This window comes from Spea bombifrons, chromosome 5 (genome assembly GCF_027358695.1).
Source record: "Spea bombifrons isolate aSpeBom1 chromosome 5, aSpeBom1.2.pri, whole genome shotgun sequence".
Taxonomy (NCBI): Eukaryota; Metazoa; Chordata; class Amphibia; order Anura; family Pelobatidae; genus Spea; species Spea bombifrons.
The window spans coordinates 10,852,303-10,872,591 of record NC_071091.1 but is presented as its reverse complement, the minus strand read 5'-3'; the positions used below and the strand labels follow the sequence as shown (position 1 = coordinate 10,872,591).

General features: G+C 39.2%; 1 protein-coding gene across 10 annotated transcripts in view; it reads left to right on the top strand.

The window, feature by feature from the left end:
* Positions 1 to 476: 476 nt before the first annotated feature.
* The window catches only part of SVIL (supervillin), a 54,404-nt gene continuing 34,591 nt past the window's right edge, over positions 477 to 20,289 (top strand). For 8 of the 10 annotated variants that reach the window (XM_053466524.1, XM_053466521.1, XM_053466519.1 and 5 more), the window contains exons 1-12: positions 477 to 597; positions 4,213 to 4,276; positions 7,681 to 7,772; positions 8,903 to 8,960; positions 9,044 to 9,174; positions 9,404 to 10,052; positions 13,794 to 13,874; positions 16,458 to 17,300; positions 17,638 to 17,808; positions 18,376 to 18,407; positions 19,086 to 19,147; positions 19,642 to 19,778. In XM_053466524.1, coding sequence (XP_053322499.1) covers positions 537 to 597; positions 4,213 to 4,276; positions 7,681 to 7,772; positions 8,903 to 8,960; positions 9,044 to 9,174; positions 9,404 to 10,052; positions 13,794 to 13,874; positions 16,458 to 17,300; positions 17,638 to 17,808; positions 18,376 to 18,407; positions 19,086 to 19,147; positions 19,642 to 19,778 — 2,381 coding nt within the window. In that variant the 5' untranslated portion in view covers positions 477 to 536. The remainder of the gene's footprint in view (positions 598 to 4,212; positions 4,277 to 7,680; positions 7,773 to 8,902; positions 8,961 to 9,043; positions 9,175 to 9,403; positions 10,053 to 13,793; positions 13,875 to 16,457; positions 17,301 to 17,637; positions 17,809 to 18,375; positions 18,408 to 19,085; positions 19,148 to 19,641; positions 19,779 to 20,289) is intronic. The other 2 variants (XM_053466520.1, XM_053466525.1) reach the window with 2 other exon arrangements.

The following is a 20,289-nucleotide window of genomic DNA, read 5'->3' as shown; positions in this document are numbered from 1 at the left end:
TCTAGCGGTCTTGTAGTCTTTCAAATTAAACATTTGTCTCCTCCTTCTGAGTCGTGTGTGGTAAGGTAACCGTTCTCAATCCTAACGTGTTACAGACCATGTACTATGGTTAGCCAGTGACACTGATCTCTTGTGAACTTGTGTGACAGGAGGGCGTGTAGAACACTCCTTAAAGATTATTCTTTGCTTCCTGCATGCTTTCTGCTTTTCACTGACTTTTTTCCTCAAAAAATATCTTTTTCATTTTGGCCTCTGTGTTGAGTTTTAAGAATCTCTCGGACTCTTAGACCCAGCCGGGATTTCCGTGCCTAATTTCTGTTTGTAATCTGATTACTGGCTTGGGTTCTTCCAGCTCCCAGCCCATTGCTATGCATTCACTGTATCTGTGTCTGTAGCCGGGCTGCTTCAGTGCAGCGGTGGGGAAGCTCTCTCTCTCCTCTCTACATAAGGTTTGCAGAGACCGCTCTAGAACGGGGGTCTTGTCCACACACAGCTGCTGCCGGGACTCTCGATTCTGAGACTTTAGAAGAGAAACAATGTTTAGGAACAGATGGATTTCAAGCTACGTGGGAAGTGTCGTTTGTCCTGAGGATCCAGGTTGGCGACAGAACCAAAGTCTAAGATGTTATTATTACTGTTTAGAATCCTAGGGATATATTGTATTTTATGCTAATGTTTTTTTTTTGCTTCTGCTTTAGAATGCTTGTTCGCTTTTTATGTCCTTTTTTTGACCACAGACTGCAGATTAAACAGATCTGATAATGAGCTTAGCGTGACTTTGCTAATGTTGAACATGTAAGGACACTTGGCCCCAGAGTTATTTATGTTGGGATTTTCTGGTCTATTCCATTTTTGCAATCTTTAAAAAAAAAATGAATTAAAAATATTGGGTAACCTCGAACAAGAAGGAAGCTTTCAGTGTACATTTGTGTAGCGCCCAGTTTGTTCACACAAGATACTTAGTCACTGGAGAGAATTATTTAATTACACGGTTGGTCTTATGTACCTTGCAGCTACTGAGCATTGCTGCCCAGTGTAGCCTAAGGTGTGTGTGTGTGTGTGTGTGTGTGTGTGTGTGTGTGTGTGTGTTATACTAACCTAGAATGTGATGGGCATATGAGATGGGCCCATTTTTATCTGGGTGTAAGATTCGGACCTTAATCAGTCCTTAGTTTGATTGCGGATTGCGATCTCATACATGTTGAAGTTCCTTCTCTGTATTAGACTTTACCATTTCTGCCAGGAGGCTTTTCCACTTACCTGCCACCATCTCTGTAAAGTGAAACATCCTTATTTTGTTATTTGTAATCCTCAGAAAAACTGGTCATAACTTTAAAACATTTGAAATAAATGTCCCTCCTGTATTTTGATAGGTATATATTTATATAATTACACACAAACCGTACTATGCAAACGTTTTGGACAGGTGTGGAAAAATGCTCTAAAGTAATACTTTTATCATTTAACAAAATGTGAAGTGAGTGAACAGAAGAAAAATCTAAACCAAATCAATATTTGGTGTGACTACCCTTTACATTCAAAACGGCATCAATTCTTCTAGGGCCATTTACAGAAATGTAGCCCCAAATTTGCAAGGAACCTCCACCATGCGTCACTGTTGCCTGTAAACACTCGTTCTTGTGCTGCTCTCCAGCCCTTCAGTGAACAAACTTCTACTGCAGCCAAATATTTCATGTTTGACACATCAGCCCAGAGCATCTGCTGCCATTTTTCCTGTGTTTTTGGGAATAGTTGAGTCGCTTGGCGTTGTTTCGATGTCGCAGGCACGGCTTTTTGGCTGCAAGCCGTCCATGATGACCGCTTCTGAGCAGGCTTCTTTGGACAGTAGATGGGTTTACCAGGGTCGCGCTGTTTTCTGCCAATGCTGAGCCTACGGCTCTGCTGGACATCTTCATGCTTACTTTGCTTCGCAATCGGATGTGTCCTGCGTCTGCTGCGCTTAGTTTCCTTGGCCGACCTCTGCGTCTGCGATTCTCAGCATTGCCCATGTTGCGCTTCTTCAGAAGAGCTTGGACAGAACATTGGGAAACCTTCCAGAGACTCTCCTGATGCAGTAAACTACCTTGTGTCTTGTTGCTGTGCTCAGTCTTGCTGTTCCTCACCCATTTTTATTCCTTTTGCATATTAACCCCTTAATGACAAAGCCCGTACATGTACGGGCTCAAAATGCATTGTTTTCAATGGGTTTAGGGACCGCCCATTGTCCTTAAGGGGTTAAATGAATGATCATTAGCACCTGTTTGGTATAATTGTTTAATCATACACCTAACTAATTTGATTTAGCTTTTTCTTCTGTTCGCGCATTTTAAGTGATAAATTTTTTTTGAAAACATTCTCTCAGCATTCTTCACACACAAGACTTTTGAATATATGTATTAAAGCGCCATATTGTGTAAAGATAGCGCTCACGGTGCTGTGATGCAGGCCGTAAATATAAAGAAACCAAAAACAAAACCCCAAGATAGTGAAAGTTATGGGAAAATCTTCAACCCGATGAAGTTTTGTGCCTGTTCATTTTATCTAATCAAACTGGTAAATTTCTAATTGGAAAACTTGCAGCATGGTGAAAAGTTGAAGGAGTTTGTTTGGTTTGGCATGTCTACAAAGAAAACCTTCAAGGCATTTTCTTGCCAAGTGAGAGTCGTATGATTTTGAACTTAATTACAACTGAAATGACTGAATTGTGACTTACGAGGCTGGTGTCCTACCAATTCGTGGTCATTAGACTGGGGAGGAATTATGAACCCTTGGCCCCTTGCTATTCCCGTCGTGTTTTTATTTTTATTTTTTTTCCTCTTCGTGGCTAAATGTTTCTTTTTCAAAGAAATAGTTGTGGTTGAAAGGATACTATAATTGGGTCCCTTGCTGACCGCATACAGGTGTGTTAAGTAAAATGTTTGACAAAGTCAGCAGAGACCATTTTGTACCTATTACAAATGCCATCATGCTCAGCTACCTGTCTACACCACTCTAATGTACTAAGCCAGCATCAGGCGATGGCTGTGCCACCTTTTAGTTCAATTGAACTACCTGCCTTTTTTATATCTTCTAGAAATCTTTAACAAGTGTTAAATTTGCTGTAGGATTTAAAAAAAAAAAACCAAAAAAAAAAACCCCTTTTTTATACGGAAGAGGATTCATGTACTTGGACAATGTTTAAAGTCGTTGCTTTGGCATGGGATTTTGTAAAGCCCAGACTCCTTCAGTTCCACTGACGTGACAACAAAACTGAAAAGCGCCTGGGAAGTCTTATTTATTACGGGCATTAAAGTGTGTTAAGCAGGGTGATGAAGGGCTGCCTCTTGAAAGGTTTCAACAGTAGGAGTGATTAACGTAGAATTCAGGCCGTCTGCCCTTCAGGGGGTTATTATAGGCTGTTTGCATTCATAGTCTTGATTGTTCTGACCCTTTAATTGATAATATGTATGTCATTTTCTGTTTATAAAAGATGATTCATGAAGGTCTGTACCCTTAAAGCAGAACCGTTTCTGCCAGAGCTTTTTTTAGGTTGTAAGCTCGTTTTGAGTTCTGCCCTCCTTACGTTGGTTTGTTTCCGTAAGTCCAAATTATTTGGCACCCTGCTTGTTTTGTCCTGTTTACTCACCGTCCAGCGCTGCACCGTATGATGGCGCTATATAAAATGTAAATCTATTAGACTACCTATAGCTTATGTGTTTTTCTGTTCGATTGTTTAAGGTACTTGTTGGAGACTCGGATCTCTGCTTGCTTAATGTTCAAAGTAGCAGGGATGGCATTCTCTAATCCATTCTACGCTCTGTAAACACACTTGAATGGGTTAATGTGCTGTTAAGGTGCTGGATTTTAGGGGGAAAAAAACTCTAGCATCCCTTGAATATTAAACTATTAGATTTGGAGTCTCCTTATGTAAAAGTGGGACTGAAGCATGACCGTTTCAGAACAGAATGGTTATTTGTGAAGGGTATGAAAAGTGGTCTCGCTATGAAAGCCATTTGAAGGGTCCAGTGAGCCACAATGTTACATTTCATGCAGTGTACTGAAAAATCCCTATTTTTCTCATAATTGCTACACTGTCCGGACAGCTTGACTTATTAAGGCAATTTTATGATCAAAGCGCTTCACGTACAGTCATGTAATCTCTGAACTAATTCATGAAGGACTTTATGTGTCTATAAAAAGTAATTGCTGGTTTATCTTGTTTTCTTCTGGCAGATTTTAACAGCGACGGGACGTTCCGACACTGTCCTTCACGACTTCAACACGGCAAGAAGTCAAGGTAATACACATACTGAGTCAGCAATGTAGTGGAGATTGCCATGTTGGCCAATGACAAAAGACCCACCCCATCCCCCAACAAAAATGGAAAGATTGACTGCGTATAAAATATATATTTCTGCTTTCATTGGCACCACCCTGTGCCTAAAGTGGTTTGATCCACTTGGTCTCCACAAATAACTCATAGGTTCTGTGTTGGTTTTCTGTATGATATTCGGTTTTCCAAACTAAAGTGGTAACTCTATCAGAGTGCTGTTCTAGAACCTTCTCAACGTGTATCTGACCACTTCGCTTTGATATTTGCATCTCTTTGCATTTGTGTGGCATACCCTAGACTCTCACATTGGGTGCCAATAGTTCTTAAAACAATTCCTTTATTGTAAAGTCTGAATAAAAGATCAAGTGGCAGTTGCTGTTACCGAGGATTCTTGTAGCAAAACACATAATGAAACATTTTCTTGAGTGTTTTCTCAAACTTCTAAAGCTCTTTATACACCGATCTTTCTCTTTTACGTCTATAGTTGACTTCTCTCATGTTAGCTGGGGTGATGGGTGAATGTGTGTAGATAAAGAATTATCTTTTGTTGAATCAGCTGTGCTTATTTCCTGTTTTTAGACGATGATGAGCATTTGATTAATTACTTCTGGAAGATTACCCCCTTCTCAAGCTATTAAAATTTCCACCTGCAGATGTCAGCTGTGCTCCTCTAATTACAAATCAATGTACGTCCGGTGTGGATATTGTATCGGACTGAATGCTTCTCTGAACACAGCCACATTGACTTAACTCAAAAATAAAGACATTATATATAATATTAATACATATATTTTACACATATAATTTCCCTGTATCTGCCAAGCCAAATGAAAAGCCCAAAAGTTATTTAGTGGCTTTCATACATGTGCCAGTACTCAATATAGCAGGATAAAGCACACACGAGGTAACAGTTAAACATTGTAATTATGCTAAATTAAACACTATTTTAATAAAATTCACTTTTAATGAACTTTCTATTCGTCTTGCACCCCTGTTGCTTCTGCTTTTGGCGACAACTCCCATTATGCACGCACACGCAAATGTGTGTCTCCCCTGTGATGTGAAGTCAGACTCCTCCATATGGCCAAACGCAAATAGATCAGCCACCAGCATGTATATTATAACACAAGCCCTCTTGTATTCTTCAACATCATTTTAATGAATGACTTGAATGCATATAAAGTCCTAACTTATACACCTATTTATGCTATAGGTGACAAATACACGCGCGAGAGGGTCCCTGCATGCTAACCTGTAATGGGGACTTGAGTATGAAAGAGAATGGGGAGTGTAGCCAAGGTGATAGACGGAGAAGATGGGTCACAGGTGGCTGGTATCAGAAAACAAAATTAGAACCACGAATTTTAGCAGGCCATCTTGACATTGTTGAAGAACCTGCCACAATGCAGTGGAAAGCCATCCATACCTTCAAGAAGTAGAGCAATAAATGAGTGGGGGGGATATGTGATAGAGATAAGGGTAGCAGCTGTTAAATAAGAATAGATACAAGAAGTGAGTTTAAAGTAGTTAGAAGTAGGGGTTGAGGCTGAATTTTATTTATTTAATAAAGTTAGCTCTGTTTTGGGATAATTTACTATAGGAACCGTTGATATGGGGCCTGGATACTTTTGTAATGAAGCAGAACATAGAGGGCTATGTGTGATAGTATAGGAATGAATATTTATTTAGTGCTTGTTGATCCAAGGAGAAATCGGATTGCCATTTCTGTGGACATTCTCCAGAATCTTGATAACCTCTTTAAGATACATAATAAAGGTCTGATCATTGATCTGGGAAGTTGCTTATAGTGACCTTCCCTATCTTTGCTCTGTAAAAGCGTTCATATGATGCGTGTTTACCGTGAAACGAATAGAGAATCCAAGAATGACTCCTTGCCCTGAAGGGCAAACATTATATATTTCACTTGCATAGTGTAAGTATGGTTGTTGTAACATCTGTCCGCCTGACACGCATCACTCTGCAGAGTCAATGAAGCACATGTCAGTTCTGGCATATTTTTTAAATTGTCAATAAGAATAAGAGAGTCATTGTGTTTTACTCATTTCTTCTTTTCAGAATCCTCTCTAAGATTTGATGACTAAGCAGTGATTGTTTAGACAAGTTTTAGAATGTGTGTGGTCAGGACAGCCCCAGTGATTCGAGGGAACAAGCCAAAGCCATTTCCTTCCAGTGCAGTTGGGTATTTGATGGAGTTTCATGTTCTTCCAACGCACATTCCTCTCTCCCCACACCAGCCGAGAATCACTTATCTGTGCAAGTTCTATGCGCCAAGGAATATTTTGGAGGTTTCCTTTCATAGATCTTAAACACTATAGTAATAAGAAATGTTTGCTTAGGATTTTGGACATTTTACATGTTGGTGTAGAATTGTCCAGATTTAAACTCGGCGGTCAAGTGCCGACCTGCAACCTGCTCAGAAATGCCTTGGACACCAATAATGGTCCTATCGGCTGTGGGACCTTTCACTATTTTATTTTCACATGTCTTATTCCATTATACAGCCTTGTGGCCTTATTTCCATGATTCTTACCAGTTCCTTCTGAAGATGCCACCATAGAGAATTAATAATAAAATGAATGGTGGACTCAGAATGGGTGGGTTAGTAGTCTTGGCATTTCTGATGATGCAGGGTTATAGGATATGACCAGTAATATCTAAACCCAGTAACCTGTTTGAGAAATTAATGCGTTATTGTAGTCCACATTAGGCTTTTGCATAGCATGTTCCGTTAGAGATGGCAAATGTTGCACACCAGGAATCACCATAGCATTCACAGGTTTAAACATAATCACTAAGTCAGCCTCGTATAAAAACATGTGCAAAGGAAGAAAACAGGCAAATTCGCTTTTTTTGCCATTAAACCTTTCAAACTTTGTTAAATTAGTTATTTTCCACCACAGTGCTTAGTTGTTGGCCAAATGCTTCTTCTGATGCAAAGCTGTAAGACATGGGTAGGACCTGTACAAAAGATCCGATGACCACTGTAGACACGGCTAGGACTATGATGACCTTGAAATTATTTTAGGAAGGTTTTTTGTTTTTTAAAGAGCAGTCATGCTGATCAGCGATGCAAAGTGATAAACCGCTCGTTAAATGTACTGATATCAGGCCCGTGATGTCACAGGTTCAGAAAACACACATGTGCTGGGTTCAATGATGGATCCTGCCTGTGCCATAGGCACCGAAGCCTGTGGGGTACGATGGCTTTCGATGCACAAGGAGGAGTATAAAACTCTACCAGACTGCCAGCGACTTACTAAGTTCTTCTGTAAAGCCGTCGTCTTGTAACATACTGTAATTTTGTGGTCAATGTTGAAGACTTTACACTTTGTGATTTCTTCCAACAGCTTCCAGAAGAACTTTGTGTTCGAAGTCAAAAGGGATTTTGCAAACAACTCAAAGGATTTTGATGCACATATACTCGCTGTCCTTCCAAAAGGTAGGACACTTCTGCTTGTTTATTAACCCTTAACTCTTTCAGTGGGCGAGGACACATTTACCTCCCTGGGGCCAGATTTTGTAGTGAAATTAGGTCTTTTGAGGGCTACCACTCCCTTTTAACATGATTCTAGCATTGGATGGTGGACGTTGTAAATGTATTTATATAGACGCTTGTTTTTAACCCTGTAAATTCTTCCATTTACACATAAAAGTCAAGCGTCTGCCAGAGGATTTAAGGGAAGGCTGGTCGGTTTAGTGATCAGCGGCAGAAACATTTGGTGTGTAATAACCGCGGTTTATATACGATAACGGTTGATGAGGAAACCCGTTAACATGACTAGAGATTATAGTGAAATCTTGGCTACTAAATGTATATCTGTGGCTATCGTTGAACTATCATTCCCGTGGCGTTTGTCCAGCCCTAGGTGCTGTGAGCAGCAGTGGGTTTGGGGATAAATCCCACTTATATGCCGTTCAGAAATCTTTGGCTCGTATTTAGCGGCGTTTTACAAGCTGTTATAGTTTATATGCTTTTAAAATAAAAATGCGCAGATGTAATGAGTCTGCAGACATTACTTATGTGTATGCTAATTTGGAAATTCTTTTTAGTGATTTTTTTTTTATTAATACCAAAGGAGCGCTGAGCTCTTGGTACTAAACTCAGGAGTTACTATTGTCCTTGATCCGTTTCATGGAAAAGTTTAGCCGTGGAAAACCTGTGAAATCGCTCATATCCTAAAGTATTTTGGCTAATTCTTTCACCGGTTGCTGGAAGGAGCAGCTGTTGTCTGGGGGCAGCACGCAGGCTAGTTCTGGTATCGGTTAAGCAGGTGCTATTCAATGTTTAGGTTTTAAAGTGTTTCCCTGGGATTTAATTAGAGATATTCGTATACCTCTCAAAAGTCCTTCTTTGGGACCCAAAATCCTCTCATTCTACCCTCTTTTTGCTTATAGTGTTTGGATATCTGTGAATCTGAAACTGGATTGACCTCCATATATAATAGACATTATAGAATACAGAATTATATAGAATATACATTGCAAAATAAACATGGGACTGTCCCTTTAACCGCTATCTTCATACTCTTTCAATAATATTTGTATAATGTTCTTTCCATCAAACTTTAGTTTCAGAATTAAGGAAGCTCTTTGAGCCAAGCAGGAAAGTTATCTCCGAAATGAAAAGGTAGGAGCACACCAATTAAGAAGACGTTAGGATTTTTTTTTTATTTTAATTATTTTTTTAAGTTTTGACAGTTTTTATCGTAGAAAAGAGAGAATAGCAAGGCGCTTAGAAGGAATTGAAAACGAGGCCCCTCCGATAATGCTGCAGAGTCGTTTACTAGAGGAAGACACCCCGAGGTATATGCGAGCAACAGATGCGTATAGCCCCCATATAGGTAAGAAAACAAACTTTTCTGCAGCTCATTTAGGTATAGTTTGTGTCCTTCGCTCTAAGATTAAGAATATAAAAGCACTTATTTTTTTGGTGAAAATAAAGGATTCCTTTGCCTTGTTTATAAGTGTCTTAAAAACTGGTAGAGGCAAATCATTTAAAAAGAAGAAAACAAGTGCGGAGGTCTATATTTGACATTTCGTGTTTTTCTTTTGTTTTGTTTTTTTTTGTAGGACATTCAAATGAAGAAGAAAACTCAGATTCTTCAATAGAAACGCATTGTAGATTGAGAAGCCGGATACAACCACAAGGACCCCCAGTTGATTCTTCTACTTCCGTTCAAATGGATCCACATGATCCACACGAACAAGAATCAAAAGCCGAGCGCATTGCCCGATACAAGGCAGAGCGCAGGAGGCAGCTGGCGGAAAAATACGGAATTGCCGTGGATTCAGAGCCAGATTCAGAGTACCATTCAAGGTTCATGTCATCGAGGAAAGACAGTGATACCTCTGAGAAAAGGTCAGGGCTCTGTGACCTGGAGGAAAGCAAGGACAGTAGTTCTGATTACTTGTATCGACCAGACAGTCGGGAGTCGCAAAGGGTTCGCCCGTTACAGCCGAGGAATCACGACCTTAATGAGAACCTGCCGGAGCAAAGTGTTCTTCAGAATCTGGAAAACAATAACGCGTTTCAAAGCATCTCTGAGTTAGATGGTAATGCTAAATCTGCCTTCTCTATTTTGGGGCAAAGCAGACAAGACATTGCTTTTAGTGAAGCTCCAAGGTCACCCAAGTTTCCTCTACGTACATCGCAGACCTCATCCCCAAAGCGTCCGTCGTCCCCCATATCTGATCAACAGCAGAGTGAAAGCAGACAAGGGTAAGTGTGTGGCCCCTACGCAGACTACTCGGAACAGGGAACATACAAAGCAAACATTTTGCATGTGTATTTGTTTTTTTTTGTTTTTTTAACCTATTTTGTTCTGGCTTGTCATGGTAAAATGTGTTTGTAGTCAATCCTTCTGCAGGATGTTAACATATGTTAATATTTAGCACATGATCCCCAGGTAATATTTTTACTTTGGATTGGAACAATTTCCTTTTCATTTGAGTTTTTGTGATTGCTTCGTGGATTTTATTTTTTTTTTTTTTGCGTCTTTGTATATTGCCTATACTACAGTTTTTGCCACAAAAGCTTGGTTATTATATATGTATATATATATATTTTTTTTTTTTTGACTTTAGGTGCATCTAATATATCCCGGTAATCATGGGTTGTCATCACATCCGTGTTGCTTTTGAAAATGTCATCCTTGCACATATATATTTTTAGCAAATATTTCAGAAAATGTAGTTACGAAGTAGTCTGGAAGGTGCACATCTTCTGTTTTAATAAGCTAATTTTGCTAAACATTTGTTACTTTGATCCATTGTATGGCTGCCTCCACCCAAGTCACTTTGACAACATACCCATTACTTATTCAAGCCTATTGTGTAGGATAAAACGGTCTAGTGATCACCCTTTTTCTACTTTGCCTCTGTTTCACCCCAAATCACAAGTTTAGATTAAGGTACCTAGAGAGCCATTGGAATTCATACACAATCTATACATTTCAAATGGCCTCATTTGGCTTGACTTTCTAGGTGACATGTTCTGTTGATCACTCATTAGTTAAATAGACAGCTTTAGATCAGTGGTGCTCAACTCCAGCCCCCCCAGGACCACAAAGCAGCCAGGAATTCTGTGTTCTTTCACCGAATCAAGCATTTTAATTATGCTTTTAACCAAGATTCTCAAGCGGGAATATCCACAATCTGTGTCATTCAAGGTCTGGAGTTGAGCTCCATTGATTTGGATAGTAGTTCAAAGGTGTGGTTTCCCTCCCACCCCAATTATTTTAAGAAGATTAAGCTTGTAGTCTCTCATGAATAGACTAACTTTTATAGATTAAAGGGCCCTTTCTCAATAAAAAAAATTGGCTATCAGGAGCATTCTAATTGTATTTGTTTGCCCCCCCTTCTCCCCTATCTCTTACATAGCCGAACGTCCCTTACCAACAAAGTTGCGTCTCGCTTCTTTCTAATGCACGTATATGATTGTACTTTCTTCAAGATGAAAATATGCTGAGACACAGTACATTTTTAATTTGATTTACCCTACTTAAGTTATATAATTTAATAAAGCTGACTTCATTGTTTATATAAATCAAATAGACTATCCCAGCTATGAAAGGAGAACCTACTTTAAGCCAAATCACCAGACCAAACAACTGCTAATTAGTATATAGGAATCTTAAGATCACAATCCATTTTGTTTGTTTTTTTAACGAGATTATTTAAATCTATCTAGAATCGGGATAGTGTTTTTCTCTCTGCGTACTTCTTGCAGCTGAGAAATCTGAAACCACACAAATGTTTTATTGGAAACTTAGCAGTACCTTTCCGAAGCCTGGAAACCCTCTAAGGAGGTACAGATCTAAAATTCTCACAATACGCTGCTTTTCCCAAGCCAAAAAACTGCTAGAAAAACTTCCCAATTTTCAGTTCTCAGTATTGGAACAGGTCATGTTTCATTAGGTCCAGAGACCGCAATACTATTACCTAATGCACAGCTGCTCTTGGCACCGGTGCCTGCGACTAATTCCGAAAGCAGGTAGGAGAGCGGCGGTGGCGATGGCTTCGGGACGACTCTGTTGGATAATTATAGATTTTATTTACGTTTTTTTTTTTGTGTTGAGGGCGTTGATGATTTAGGCACAGACATGGGCCAAGTCAACCAAGTGGTCTACAAATCTGGTAGATGGAGTACTTTACATGGCTGTGGATGTCGTAAAGGGGCTTTCTACCAATAATGATTATGGAAACCCTGATATTCATATCCCCTGCAATGTTTTCATGATGCCGCTTTGTGTAACGCTATGATGTAAAATGCTAATAGGTAGAGAGATAATACCCTGGTAGGCATTAGGTTGTAGAGGGCAGAATGGATCGCCCCTCTTATAAGGCAATCATGAACATTGTATTTCAGTAACACCGTCTAGATTCATTTCTGTATAGCTAATGATGGCTTTGACTTTCTTGTGTATAATAAAAACTGGAGGGCAGGGGTCTCCACCCTTACATTTAAAAGGGCCATTTATGATTAATCTTTGTAAGCGCTACTTTGTAAATAGTGGAATTTAAGGGATATGGTTTAATTTTTTTCTCTCTGTTGGTGGGGCTCGAATAGATACATTCACCGTCCTCCAGACATAGAATTTTCTGTCGGTGTGTGAGATACCTTGTATTAGTCCTATAGTGTCTTTGGTATAGCCCCACAGATTTGTGGAATGCCCAAAATGCCGGACTTCAGATGATGGCACAATGTACATATTGTATGCGGTTTTCAGATCGTAGGTGTATTTAGTATTTTGGTTAGAAAGTGCGTTCTCGCTTCTACACCTCCGACAGATGTGGTTTTTCAAATAAAGGAAAATCAAAGTTGGAGAAAATCTCTAATATCCTGCCAACATTTTTATGTAAATGTTCATGCTTGCTAACCCTTCTGTTATGCCGGGTAATCTTTGGTATTTTCCGAAATCTACATATCTGTAGTCAAAGGAATTGCCGCTGTCAGTCTGAAATTGATGTAAGAACCCCCTACCTAAGTTTTCTACCAGGAGGCCCCGAGAAAGATACTCATGATCCGCTGGCTGATTGAATTTATCTTATCCCTGTAGAGGAAATCGGCCGAAGGAGGAATTCAGTGAGACAGAAGTCTTGTTTTTGAGCAACTCCAGTGAAAGAAAAGCAGACAAACTATTCTCCAAATTTACATTAAAAATAAACAGATTTAAGGACTAGACTGCTTATTACATTTAAAAAAGTACAATAAATAGGCTGATTATGTCAAGACAATAACTGTTGGGAATATCAGAGGAGTTAATGCAGCAATATCTGCAGGAATGGACAGGCTTAACCCAGCGTGTTCTATATTAATGCAGCGCTGATCATGCACTTGGTGCTTGGCCAAAGCATGGGCATAAATGATGAAAGGGATAGCGTATCAGAGCACAACGTTGCCGACAGGTGGTATGTAGAGGTAGATGTTAAATAGATCAGTCACCCGTTTAGTTGCTTTGTTCTGATACAGAAGGATACCATGTGAATTTATTTAAAAAAAAAAAAAAAAAAAAATCATACAAATGTTTAAGACAATAAAGGAGACAGGTCTGTCCTACTCTTTAGATGGTGCCTTACGTGGTAAATCTTGATTGGGCAGGACTGGGGTATTAAATGTGAAAATCCTACCTTTGGGGTACATTTACAGTGTTTGTGCTTTTATTTAATTTATTTGTTGTAATACTTGCTAACCTCATCTTTTGTTTCAAGACTCTCCAGGGAAGGAACATGAAATGAAGAAGAATCTCTGACGTAGCATTTACATTGAGCATAGATACATATGGGGTCTTTAATGAGCTGTTGTAGTTACTACCGGTTCTACTTTATGGGTTCTAAAGATTGTTCTTACAGGAGTACCAGTAAGGTTTTCAATCGTTTATCTGGTGCTCAAGCGATTTAATAACAAGTATAGATTTTATATAATGGGATGATGTTAAGGTTCTGTCTTTTCGTACGGCAGTTCAGGGAAGCCGAAGCCTGAATGGTACCTCCAGAAAGATTCAGATGGGGAAACCCCGTCTCTCATCAGCTGGCCTTCCAGGTACCAGAGCTTGTGGCTAATCCTCACACTTTTAATTGAGCTGCCGGACACCAAGTATAACACACTTCCACATTAACCATTTAATTCCCTCCATTAACTCAATACAATGGCTTCAATTGTGAAATGTGCCCCTTTTCCATACATATAACTTATTGGCATTTGGTGTTTTGGTGATCTGAATTTTTTTCTAATACAAATTTCCCATTTAATTAGCATGATTTTAAAATCCCACTTATAGTGTGCAGTAAAGCAAATCCTTTAAATGTAATGCACCATGTAATAAATATATTTCCTTTTCCTTTATTATTGAACTGGCACCACACGTTATCAGTTTAACCAGTCAAGATCTCGTTTCCAGAGAAGGGCCCTTGTTATCGGACCTCCAGTCATAAATTATAAATCCCACATCCAGATTTCCCTTGTGTCCAAATGTAGTGATCGCAGGATTTATCCAGAGGATGTGTAACTTTTGTTGTCGGTTACACACTGATACAATAATGGGAAGCCTACATTGTAGCCATCGAGTCGCATCTAGATGGGTTATAATAGTAGCCTAATGGTATTCCATTGCTGGACGTGTTTTGCCAATTTAGTATGCAGTTTGTAAGTAGTATAAATGCCACTTGTAAAAGGATGCTTTATATGATCCTAAAGCTTTGTACTCTTTACAGTTAGTTTATGGAGTCTTCCTAAATGGGGCTGTGTTCATAGCAGGGCTGAATTTAAAATGGGCCATGGTAAAGTGTATGGGTATTTGGTAAAGTAACTTCTTGGAAGGTTTCTTTAAAAGTTCTGTATATATATCTCTTAAAGTAACAAAGTTTGCCACCCTAAATATTCTTGACTGGTTGTGCTGTCCTCACGGTTGGACATCCCTGTCTGTAACTGAAAGCCAGACAACGGCATCTTTTATATTATCAGTCAAATGAGGATTCCTAGCTTATACTTTTTTCAAGGTGTCAGCCGTAAATGTAAAAATCTATACAGAATCTTAAAGCAAGATGCAAGAACATCACTAGTTCTCCATAAGGTGTCCAACGTAACATCACATAGAAAATAAAATTAAAAAACTTTGCATTTCAAATGCTTATTACTTATGGAAATGATCCAGCTTTTTGAAAGTAGCTGAGCACTTAAGGTTTGGAGTCTGATAAGGTTGACCCCCAAATAGTTATTGCATGACATTAACCATAATCTTACTTTGGATATGGTTTTATATGAAAACATTTTGGAAGGGTCTATGATGGAACCAGTAGTATTATTTCACTATCTGTACTTGTGCAAAATAGGAGTATCTGTACATACACAATTCCTCTGTTTTGAATGTGCCTTGTGTTCTATAGTCAATGATTCTGGTTATTAACTCATTACGAAGGGATGCTTAATACAGCATGGCAACTCAGGAGCTACCCAACTTTTTCTTACTGCCTTTTGCTTGTAGAAAATGTATTTTATTGTAGCCAAGACGTTCTGCACTGCTGTCCTCCTCCATATGTATTGTTCAATGGAGAGAAGAGGAAACAATTTCTAGTGGTAAAGGTCTAGAATGTCGTATTTTTATCAAATAGCTATTGTAACTCCATGAAGGAACCTAAACAAATCGCATTAATATGTTAAATGTTTTAAACATAGTATCTTGTGCCACAAAGGAAACCATTAACACCCCACTTCCTTGGATACTTTTCGCTTATCCCCACCTAGCACCAGCATGTAAGTATTAGGCTGAATTCTTTCATGTAGCCATATTTTCCTTGGGGTGTATGTAGAAGGGCCACCTAATCACCTAGTAAGTGGTTGACTCTTATTCTTACTACACGAATCCCGTGACAAGTTCGTTTCCCCAGCTGTGTAATGGGGCGTCTTACAGCTCAACCCAGAATGAATGGCGAGAAAAGTGGCCATGTCTCCAAATCCTTAAGGCTTAATACCTGCCTCCCCTGCTTTTACTTAAGTTGCATAAGGACTTTTTTTTTTTTTTAATTATCTGTATGATGTACAATCCAAAGACTTGAAAATTGGCCAAATTTTATAGCCAGAATATAGTACCTTGCACAAAAAATCCTCTAAATATGTTATCCTGTGTGTTTAATGATCAAGTTAGCACGGCTTCTTCGATTTGTGAATGGCTGTTTCGTAAGTTTGATTTAACAGTTATTTATAGTCATTTATAATTTTTTTTTTTTGTTTTTTATTAACTTTTTGCTCACCTATATAATGGGGAAAATGTTTTATGTCTTTCTATGGAAACCAACTGGTTCAGTGTATATTTTCATTTGCCTTTGTAAGTGTTGCGGTATGAATTTTTTTTTTTTTTTTTTCCCCATGTACAAAATCATAAGAGCAAAAAAAAATTGACGGTGATGATTTTAAGTAGTTACACTTTGTCCTAACAGATTTATAGTAGCCGGGAACATCTTTGTTGTTGCTTAACGCCCTGTTAATTCTGTCTTTATCGGATAGATTTTATTAGTGGAGAACATCTTAAGCCCTTTAAAATTCCTTGTTTAAGTTTGACCTTGTTATGGCCTTTTTTTTTTCTTTTTTTTTCTTTACTGGGATTCTAATTACTTTTCTTTTTTAAAGAGTTAAAGTTAGAGGCAGGATGGTCAGAGAGGAGAACCTTCAGGGGAGTCCCATACCGGACACGGAGACCTCTGTCCAAAAGAAGCACCATCCTGTGCCCGTTTACTATGTGCCGTTCCAGTCTGAAACATCCGCTTTTGATAGGGTTTATAAACAGCCGTCCCCTGCTCGTCAACCAACACATGGCTACATCCAGCCTGCTGGGGCTGCTCATTCGTCTAAGATCGTTACACCGCGCGAGCCTGAAAATATCATGGTTTCTGCATTTACCACGTCCCTGAAAAATCCCAAAGCTGTCGGTGAAGCTGACGCGGAGAAGGGCTATCCTGTTTTTCGAGATCATAACAATGTATCTGACTCACTCAAGCAGGTGGTCAGTAACGGTAAATCCCATAGTCCTTATGATGAACAACCTGTCTACATGTCATATTCTGGCAAGCCAACAAGAGAAATTTCCCCAGAACACAAAGAAAAGCTTATCAATAAATCACACAGCTTTAGCTCGCAGGAAAAGGTTCCAGAAACCTCTGGAAAGAGCGAAGCCATTCTGTATCTTCAAAGAGCATCATCCTTCTCTCCTGCAAAACCTCAAGGTCCTGCTAAAGAGGTTTCTACCATGAAGCATAAAATGCTAACCCGTTCCATGTCGGACTCTGGGACCCAGAAGCAGGAAGCCTTTAAGGTCAAGGATCCGGAGCCAGCGAAAGAGATGCTGTTTTTAAGTACTGAAGAAAGCGGCCCCATCGCAAACGGTGAATCTGGCATCGTGGACACCAAAGTATCTGTAGCCCAGCTTAGAAGTGCTTACTTGGAGACGGCAAGCGCAAGCAGAAAAGTTGATCAGTGGGTGATATATACACTTTTACCCATTGTTTTTTTTTACCCTATTTTGTTTGTCACCATGCATGTCCTCAGCCAGTCCCACCACTGTCCACGTGAAGGCACTAAAACGCACATTAGGGTTACACACAAAGTATCCTCTGGTTTCATGGTTTGTTGGTGGCACCTCATCACCTGTTTGGAGTGATTTTCACTTTCACGTTTTTGTTTTGTGGTGTTTGCATGCGGTTCACAGTTTTGAAACGGTAACATTTCGTTGTAGTGTGTAGAGGAGATCCTCACTCAATTATCGTTTTGTTTCCCCTCTTCTTTTCTGATAACTTGCGTTGTGGTTACAAAGTGAACCTAAGGCTGAAATGCCAACATCAAGTGTTGATTTGCCTGCCAGTGCTGAGCGGGAAAGAGGCCCTCGGCGGCCAAGACTCTATTTCTCTCCTGGTGATAATAGAAAAACATCTGAACGATTTAGAACTCAACCTATTACGTCAGCCGAGCGGAAAGAAACGGATAGGTACGCATCGGAACGGTTAACCATAGAGTCCTAAATAAAAAGGCGATTGAAGCCGGGCTCGCTTTTGGATTGGCATGTCTGTGTCTTTAGGCAGCGGATGATTAAAGCTTTTGTATGTCTGGCATTTTGTAGCCTTTGAGCTGCTGTCCATTTTTAACGGTTGACCCCCCCCCCCTAAATAAATTTCCTGCGCAACGCACCGCTATCAACATTGATACGTCTTCTCAAATTACCGTTCTGTTTGGCTGAAGTAGTTTTGCTAACAGGTGCATGTAACGGTTTCATATAACCTGGAGCCGATACATACGTGTTGTATGAACGGTCGCTTTGAGTTGATATTTGCACAATCCTACTTATCACAATAATTATACAGCAAAGCTCTGCAGAGGTTTGTATTTGATTAGCTTACAGTTTATTAAAATATATTACAAGCATGCTATAGGTGTGTTTTTTTTTCTTCATTTGCAGTTATGAGTTTTTGAATTTTTTTTTTTTCTTAAAGTATTAACGGTGTTTTATGGCAGCCAGTTATCTTCCGCAATATTTAAGGTCTTCTACCTTCCACAGGTCAGCACTTGAAAAGTCTGAGGCTACTGATGGTAAGTATTGTTGTTTTAGAACATTTATTCTCTGTGTTTTCTTTCTTTTTTTTTTTTTCTTTCTATTCCCCACCAATCTAAGTTCTGTTGACCAGCAGCATATCAGGACACACATTTGGTCGGTGAAAACAAGTTGTTTTAATTTCACTCCATGTTATTGCTGGCTCCTCAGCATTTATTTTTATTATTTTTTTATAAACCTCTACACAAATGTTATGTTTGGCTGGAACGGTCATCCCTACGACAGTGTTGTCTGATACGCTTCTTACATCATCCACTTGATGCTTTCTCCTGGCAGCCTCGCTGGTGCCGAAAGGAATCGGGTGAATTGTGACCCATGAAAAAAATACATAACTTTTCTCAATGTTAAGTGCAAGCAGATGGCCCGAAAACCGTGGATTTGAACAACGCGATGGTTGGGGAAAATACTTAATGTTTTTCTGATCAGTAGGTCGGAGGGCATTATGAAACTTCTAGTTTGTAAAACTCTTTTCACGCAAGCATTTTTGTGACCACAGTTGAAAGGTGCGATGTTTTATGAAGTTGATAGGGCTGTTTTAGTTTCTGTGAGTAATTTTTGGAAAAGCAACAGTGGAGTTAGGTTTTTTTTTGTTGAAATATAATCGTAACAGTTGAACTTTTCCTCTTTAAAAGATATGTTTTCATTTCTGCCCGCAGAGGAAGCAAAGTTGGATGAACGAGCAAAACTGAGCGTGGCGGCTAAGAGGCTTCTTTTTAGGGTAAACAATGTTGCAGTAGTGGAATGTAGAGATGGATATTGTGCCTCATTCTTAGGCAGACATGCACCTGAATAATTTAATGTGATAAATGTATCCTAACATTATATTTTATAATTAAAAAGGACCCGATCGTCACTTTTTTTGTTTTGTTATGATCAGTATGTTAGGAGACAAACCTCCAGACGGAGGGACCCCACCTTTAGGTTCTGACAGTTTGCCTGTATCGATGGGGTTTCGGGTTACAGTAGGTCTGCATTCTTGATAGTTTGACACCTTTTATTCAAATATTAGCTTAGCTAGAGGCGCGTTCTCTGAAAGATTTATTGGCCTATTTCGGGTTTCTAAATGTTCCTAATGTGTCGGTTACCTCATCACTGATTGTTTTGTATGAGATACGTCAAAGTACCCCAATTTTGGGCTATATATTTGTTACTGCAGAACTCATCCCTTTCATGAATGACCTGTTTTTAAAGCACATTGTGTGATTCTTTCAGGAAATGGAAAAGTCTCTGGAGTCGAAAACCACTAAACCCCGTTCCCGAAATGCGGCCGTGGAGCGTAGACTTCGCCGTGCTCAGGACCGATCGCGTACGCAGCCCGTTACCACCGAGGAGGTGGTGATCGCCGCGACGTAAGTGCCTGACGGAGCAACCTGCGCTGCTTGCTGGGGTTAGGATAGAATTGGCGAGGTGCGGGATTTGGGTAATGTCTGGTTGGTGGGTGTTGAGTAAAGTGATGTCTCCAAAGCAAACTTAAATGGGAATAGAAAAAGTGATTAATTTATCGTGAATAAAAGACACTTCACAGTTTGCTTATTTTATATATATATATATATATATATATATATATATATATATATATATATATATATATATATATAATATAATAAATTTATTAATATTACTGTGTGGTATATCAAGCACACAGACACTTTTTGCAAGGAACACATGTGATGTAAAAGCAGGCTCGCAATAGGTTGTTGCCATATAAACTGGAGAGAGCTTCATAGTATATAAATAAACTTTTTGGAGGAAATATGATTTTTATGGGGTTTGCATCACATACTGCAGTTAAATGTACTTGGTTTTTTTGGTATATTTTTTTTTTTGCAAAGTCTATAAAACATGTTTAGGAATCTTTGG